The sequence below is a fragment of the Salminus brasiliensis genome, chromosome 1, assembly GCF_030463535.1.
Source record: "Salminus brasiliensis chromosome 1, fSalBra1.hap2, whole genome shotgun sequence".
Taxonomy (NCBI): Eukaryota; Metazoa; Chordata; class Actinopteri; order Characiformes; family Bryconidae; genus Salminus; species Salminus brasiliensis.
This window is the reverse complement of record NC_132878.1, coordinates 60,939,113-60,946,712: the sequence shown is the minus strand read 5'-3', so window position 1 is coordinate 60,946,712 and position 7,600 is coordinate 60,939,113. Positions and strand designations below refer to the sequence as shown.

At 40.7% G+C, this 7,600-nt stretch overlaps 1 protein-coding gene across 1 annotated transcript; it reads left to right on the top strand.

The window, feature by feature from the left end:
• Window positions 1-2,015: 2,015 nt before the first annotated feature.
• Window positions 2,016-5,320, top strand: LOC140577310 (syntaxin-11-like). The gene is made up of 2 exons (XM_072697229.1): window positions 2,016-2,146; window positions 4,148-5,320. Exon 2 carries the CDS (start codon window positions 4,160-4,162, stop codon window positions 5,018-5,020), a length of 861 nt encoding a protein of 286 aa, XP_072553330.1. The 5' UTR covers window positions 2,016-2,146; window positions 4,148-4,159; the 3' UTR covers window positions 5,021-5,320.
• Window positions 5,321-7,600: the final 2,280 nt, after the last annotated feature.

Sequence of the window (7,600 nt, the reverse complement as noted above, 5' to 3'; positions counted from 1 at the left end):
CCCTTTGTCCTGTCTGAGACCATCTACAAAGGCTTCTCCACCAACCTGAAGAGCCATATATCCAAGCCAAGGACCATTCAAATGCTTAAATGGTTCTTTATGTTATCATGCTTCTATGCAGAACCACTGTATTTACTAATGAACAGTTTAGATATTTTACTTCTGCAGGTTAAAAATAACAACTGAATAAAATCAAGACAGTAACATAGATTTTCAGAACTTAAACTATGAAAATCACTGACAGTTTTGAAGGAACGTCTGCAGTTTTGAACATATTTACATTAGATAAGATGCCAGTAATAATGAATTGGAGGATCCATTTTAGATTTAAATTACTTTTACATTAGATTATTTCTACGTTATATTAAAACCCAATCGTCTATCTATTCATTCCAGAACATTTAGCTCCACATTACCTTAAGGGTTCGCCAGTAATTACACAGATCTGAAGAAGTCAGAGCCACGTCCTACAGGTGCCATGTCATCTTCAGTGACTCGAGGTTGTGAACAGCAGGGCAAGTGTCATGTATGAGACTGCATAAAGGAATGCAAGTTTTAGGACGCGCCTCTTACGCACAACTGACACAGATTGGGTCATTGGGCAGGTTTTGTTTGACACAGCAGGCTCGACGACGTCTTTGCTTTGGAATGAAGCTAGCTAAGAATAGGCCCTAGAGACGCACACACCAGTAAGGGTACAAGTCCTCATTATAAACATCATGAGCAGTCATCTCAACATCATTTACAGCAGCACTTTCCAAATGTATATCTAATTGTAAAGTAAGAGGAAGTCACCATATGTACTGCACTATGTACACAATGTTCAGTTAAACACGCGGCAGCTATGGGTGCATTCAGACTCTGGATTTTTAAATGAACAACACACCTTTTTGACATTTGACTCTGGCTGTTGTTCTTTACATTGTGCCATCATTTCAAGATGAATGGACCAATAGAAATTTTCCCTGGCCTGGAATAAAATCTCCTGGAAAAATATATAGTTGACTAGTCTGACTGATTTAAATGGATACCTATTTAATGAATCATAACTAACGTTACACCTTAGATCCAAAACTTCTTAATTTTAAAGGTTCTAAAGGTACAAATTAATGATTTTCATGAAGATGAGAGATTTTGTTTTCTACATGTATGTTAAATCATAACAAAATCGATACTATCTCTCTTTTACAATTTGAGCTCTAAATCTGTGTTATTGATAACTAAATATGATGGATGAGGTGAGTCCCTTTTCATTAACTAGAGGTTTCGTCTTGATGCTGTAAATATGTTACATAGTTTTTTAGGCTGGTCTAATGTGGTGTACCATACATGTCAAATATTTTGTGAAGTGTTTTTATTCTCCACCCATCTTTAACACTTTAAAGCCTGAACCATTAAATAATTGCCAGAACATTTTTTTAAAACTGGCGTATTTATTTGACCTTCTGAGCAATTATTATTTTATAAAAATAACTGAAATAAGTCTTTGCATATGACTTTTAGACTATTAGTTTATACCATATTTGATTTGTTCAGAATTTATTGCTGACAATTTATTAAACACAACAAATCATACAGAACACAATATTGTTTAACCTTTATACTCTTTTAGTTGCCTTTTAACTTAAAAAAAACATGTATCTGATTTTATGATGCTTATTTATAAAATTATTTTTTTATTTATTTTATTATATGGTATTTATTCAACAATTATATAAATAATTAATAATGTATGCATCATTTAATTATCGCAATTATGAAAATGCAGAGGTGTCAAAAACTGGAAGCGTGGACGGTACAGCTGCATTTAAAGGGGGCAGCGTCCAGAGTGCTGCACAGTGCTGCCCTCTGCAGGTCACTGAGAGCAGCGCCTCACCTGCACCTGGGCGGAGAATAAAAGCACCACACAGAGAGTTACACACCACGAGAGTGCCGCGCTTCCGCACTGTCTGCTCCTGACGGTTGTCAGTGAGTGTGCCGCAGCTGTAGCTTTACCTGCCCAAAAAAGGGCCAATTTACGCTCATTTACGATCAGTGGTCCTATGTGAGAAATCATTAATGCGCAGGCAGGGCGTGTTTAGAAGACCTTCCGTCTGGTGATTGGTTTTATGATGACATAGGCCTACCACTGAGCACAGCAAAACAGGTAGGGCCCATTTCTTTGCATCGTCAAAAGTCTTACTATCAGTATTACTGTATTATAAACAGCAACTGTTCACGAACTGTCTTAGCTCTGTTGATTGATCAAGGGTTCCAGCGTGCTCCACATGTTAAGTGTAGCAAATGAGCAAGCAGGAAAGAGAGTGAATTAACTGGACTTTAGTCCAGATAAAAACAAACGTCATGCTGTGAGGATGGGGGAGCTGAACCTTTATGGAAACATTAGTCTGCAAGCAGGTCTGTCTTGTTTGGCAGGGTCATCACCTGCTGTGTTTCACAGAGGCCAAAAAAACCCTTACTGTCTGTTTTGTTAACCAGGCATTTGTAGCCCAGTTCGTGTTGGTACTCTGCTCCAGCTCTAAGCACACCTGGCTCAAGTTAATGAGGGGCTGCAGAGTAGTGATTCTCGAGGCCCTGCATGATTGGGGCTTCCCCTACTCTTAAACACTCAGTCAGCTCAGGAGGAGTTTGTTAGATAGCTGGTTAGCTTTGGGGAGAACACTGCTGTAGACTAGGTTAAGCTCGCAGAGATGCGAGTGCACAAAAATAATTCACAAAAAGGTGTCTTTTCATAGATTTTCATTATGTTCATGTTTTCTTTTCTAGTTCACATTATTCGACAACCCCAAGCTTATCTTTGTATTTTGTAAAGCGTTTGGTAGAAGAAAGAGGCCGTTCTGGTGATGTACCACTTAACCAATCAGCACAGTTTACAGGGGAGTTTCACCATTAAAAATAATCCTGCATGATGAAATCATTGAGAAGTCATTCAGATTGGTCTGCTGTGCATTATATACAGTCTTATGCAAAAACATTTGGATACATTTTCCTTTTTTTTTAATTGAGTCATAATTAGGTGTCATAAATTTGGTGGAAAATGAAATACAGGTCAAATTCAGCATATGGGCCTTTTAAAGAACTTACTGTGTTGAATTTCTGTGTGATGTCTAAGAGCCTCTGTAGTTAATCAAACACAAAACACAAAATATGAATCATATTATTTTCAACAAGAAGTTTAGGGGACCCAAATCTTTACAATGGATCATACTGTAAGGTCTCAGACAAATCAGGCCTACGGTATTCATAAAAACGTAAGGCAAGCCAATATTTTTATAGAGCATCTAGACAGGACAGATGAGTTTAGCAAATAAGTGATGTTTATTGTTGAAGCCACAATATGGCCACTAACAGCAAAGGTACATTTGGAGAAAAAGGGAACTGCATTGAGGGTCAATCTACCAGGTTTTGCCACCAGTGGCATTGCCAATATTGCAATCCTGCTCGCAAATAGCAAACCATCTGGCCGCAGCTGAAATGAAGATGGCTTCTACAACTGGATAATGATCCAAAAAATACCACAGATCCACCATGGACTACCTCAAGAGACACAACGTGAAGCTTTCGGAATGGCCCTCACTGTCCTCTGATCTAAACATCATAGAGAATGGAGTCATTTCCAGATCCCACTCACTAGTAAGAATTCCCCCTTTCACATACTACTACTATGCTGGGAGGGTGAAGGCTAGTCTTGCAATGTCACTAGACAGTTGAACATGCTGAAAGCGCTCTTGAGAACTGCCTGCTCTGTTACAGAAGTTAACAGATGCCTGCACTGACTAGTGATGGGGGAGAGGGAGGGCTGTCCTATCCATCCAGAGAGAGCGAGGCCAGTCACGGATGGCTATAGCATCACCCAGCAATCTCTCAAAGATAGGGCCAATGTAAAAAGTTGGTAGCATTTTTAGACTTTAAATGTTCTGAAGGTCTGATTCTTATGAATAATGATCAAATTTCCCTTTATTTTCCCTTTAATGGTTTGTTACATTGTAATGGTTCATTATATGAAAATATTGGAAAATGTCCCAAGTCATATTCAGCTTCAGAACACAGTGTACTTTACAGGTATCTACCTATCCAACTGAATCTAATTATTTAATATATTGTAATTATACTCTTATGACTTTGATTCATGTCTCTCTCTTTTCAGATTTTGGCTGCTATGAGGGACAGACTTAGCCACCTTCAGGCTCTTTCCCAGTCTAATGGCCCTGCAGAGGAGCTAGAGAATGCAGCAGCTTCCTCACATGATACTCATGAAGGAGCTCACAGCAGTGACCCGGAGATGGAGGCCGTGTTTGACGAGGTACAGGGCATTCGGCGAGATGTTCAGCTCATCCAACTGGAGGTGAAACGTCTCAAAGAGCAGAACGCTCGTGTTTACACTGACCTACCCAACTCCACACCAGCTGCTGTTCAGCAAGACTCCAGTGCCATCGCTGCTGACATCAAGAGTCGTGCTGAAGACCTGCTGGCGCGCCTCCGCAAGATGGACACGAATGCCAGTGAACTTGAGCACCAGCATGGCACCAACGCCACTGTTACTAGAATTGCCCGTTCACAGTACGCTTGCCTGAGCAACAGTTTCCGAGATGTAATCCTGGAATACAATGAAGCGGAGATGAGCCACAGGGAGACGTGCAAATTGCACATCCAGCGGCAGATGGAGATTGTGGGCCGAGACGTGACAGGTGAGCAGATTGAAGAGATGCTGGAGAGCGGCCAGTGGAACATCTTCAGTGAAAACATGCTCTCGGAGGGAAAAACGGCACGCTCTGCTCTCAACCAGATCGAAAGCAGACACCAAGACCTGCTGGAATTAGAAAAGCGCATCAGGAGCATACACGAGTTGTTCCTGGACGTGGCCATGCTGGTGGAAGAACAGAACTCAATGATTGACTACATTCAAGCCAATGTCCAAAACACTGATGCGGAGATGAAAGGTGTTCTGATGAAGCTTGAAAGAGCCAAAAGGCATGACCGGAGCAACCCCTTCAAAAAGATTTTCTTTTGGCGGCGTTAAAATTTTAGTTGTCTGATTTTTTGCTGTGATTGAGTACTATTTAAGAGATGTTGCAGCTCGAGGTAATGGCAAGTAAAACAAGCAGACTGTGGGCCTGTGTTCTTGCTAGGGATTTAGTCATTAGTCATTTTTGTGGAAAGTCTATTCAGAATGCTGTGTTTTCTAGGACTAGGCTTAATTCTAGTCCTGTAATAGAATAGCCAAATACATTTTATTACATCTTTATAATTTAAGTGGGGAAGCCCAGAACATGTATATGTGTTTGTGTATGTGTGTGTGTTTTTAATAAATGTGTATAAAACTTGCCACTCCTGCACTTTTTAAATAGAATGTTACAAAGTGGGTAAGAGTACATACACTAAATGGCCACTTCATTAAAACCACCTCCTTGTTTTTACACTCACTGTCCGTAATAGCAGCTCCATTTACCATATAGGAGCACTTTGTAGTTCTAGAATTCTGCTTCAGGACCACCACAGAGCAGGTATTATTTGGGTGGTGGGTCATTCTCAGCACTGCAGTAACTCTGACATGGTGGAGGTGTGTTAGTGTGTGTTGCACTGGTACATGAGAATCAGACAGCAGTTCTGCTAGACGTTTTATATGGTGGTCCTGCGTGATCCTGACCATTGAAGATGGACTACGGTCTGTAATTATAGAACTACAAAGTGCTCATATATGGTGGAGCTGATATAATGGACAGTGAGTGTAGAAACGAAGAGGTGGTTTTAATGAAGTGGACGATCAGTGTATGTTTAATGCATGCATTGAATGTTTGCTCCCACAGACCACTGTCACACCCTAATCTCAATGAAGTCGTTACCTTCATGAGAGACACCTGTCCCAAATTGTCACCTGTGTAAAAGGCCACCTGCCAAGAGACTCAGTGACACTCCAACATCTCCACCATGGGCAAGACTAAAGAGCTGTCTAAAGATGTCAGGGATGTCATTTGAAAATGCTTTGCATTGTGTTAGCCTTGAGCTTTGCGCTTGATGTTTCAGTTTAGACAGTAGTTTTAAGCCAAAGGTTAAGTCTGTAAAGTAGGAGAAGAGCTAAGAGGTTTTCTTATTGGACAATCCTCACATTTGGGCCTAAGTTAAAGGGCTACCCGAGAATCCCTGGGGGTATTGCCTGATATCATGATATCTCAGCCAGATAACTCAAGTCTATCCAATAGGAGACTTGAAAATGTGGAGCATTCCTAATGGATAGTCCTAAAATGAGCGATTACGCTATCTGGCTAACTGGGAAATCTTTCTTTGTAAAATAGCCTTAGCCTTAATTGCTGGTATGCTGATCAACCAGCACCAGACCAGCAGAAACCAGCTTAAAACCAGCTTGGAATTCAGGCTGGTCTATGCTGGTTTTTCAGCAATGATGGTCTAGTAAAACCTGTATGTGGTAGGCAGAAATGGAGCACAGCTCCAGGGGTCCGGGGTTGTGGTTTCTGTCTGTGAGGAGTTTTTTTCTTTTCTTTTAAAAAGACATGCTCACTTTTACTTGATGTTTTGCCCAAATAATAATAGTTCAACAAGATGTTTTACATGGGTGCCTTACATATGTCGCTAGGATCTATGTGCAATAACCTGAGGGACAGCTGACCTCTCTTTCTCACCCTGTCAGTGTGTAATTGGCATCATTCTAGGACCTATGAATTAGTGCTGTCAACATACATGCATTAACCCACACGATTAATCTGCAAACTTTGAAGTGTTAGGACCCCTAGGTCCCTCTCTTTGCAGAGTCTAGTGACGTATTAGTGCTTTTATTTAGCGATGTGAACTCCTGATGAGCTCAGAGGGTAGATTACACTTTATTATTGCTGAAATATTGATTACATTTCAGAACTAACTCTCAGTCTCTTACCCCTCCCTCATCTCTCTCTCTCTCTCTCTCTCTCTCTCTCACACACACACACACACACACAGCTGCTCTTAGCTTAGCTCTTTGCTTTATCCAGTGACTGATCGTCCATTTAGCTCTTTTGTTGAAGCATTTTCCCTACTAAAGCTTCTGTGTCTGAGCGTCGTTGTCATCCAGGATAAAGTTCTCTATACTACACTGAGATACTATAAGAATAAAAACAATCTGCTAGACACTTTATTAGGCACACCACACATTTATTAGTTCTCAAAAATTCAACTTGTGAATAAAGTTTTTTAATTAGATTCACACCACTTGTAGTAACTAGTTATTAACTAAGAAGCTAAATCAGATGGTTGGTGACATTGTTTGATAATGTTAATCTCTCTCTCTCTCACACACACACACACACATAGTGCCCTGTAAAAGGACCGTGTTGAACACAAGACAAACATAATTGCTAAATAAACCACTGGTGTGCAACTTCCATCATTTATCCACAAGTTCATGCTTCAGCTGCAGTGTTGAGTTATCCTCAGATATGTATGGTACACGTCTGGTGTTCATAGTGGTTGGCACCACAGATTGCTAATTCCTGTGCAGCGCCGCAATTATGTGCATGCCTTACCAGCAGGGGTCACCGTTAAAGCACAGACCAAAGTCACAGCCTGGTGGGTTTGCATAGGCTAGTGGAAACTGAGCAGAATTCTAAGT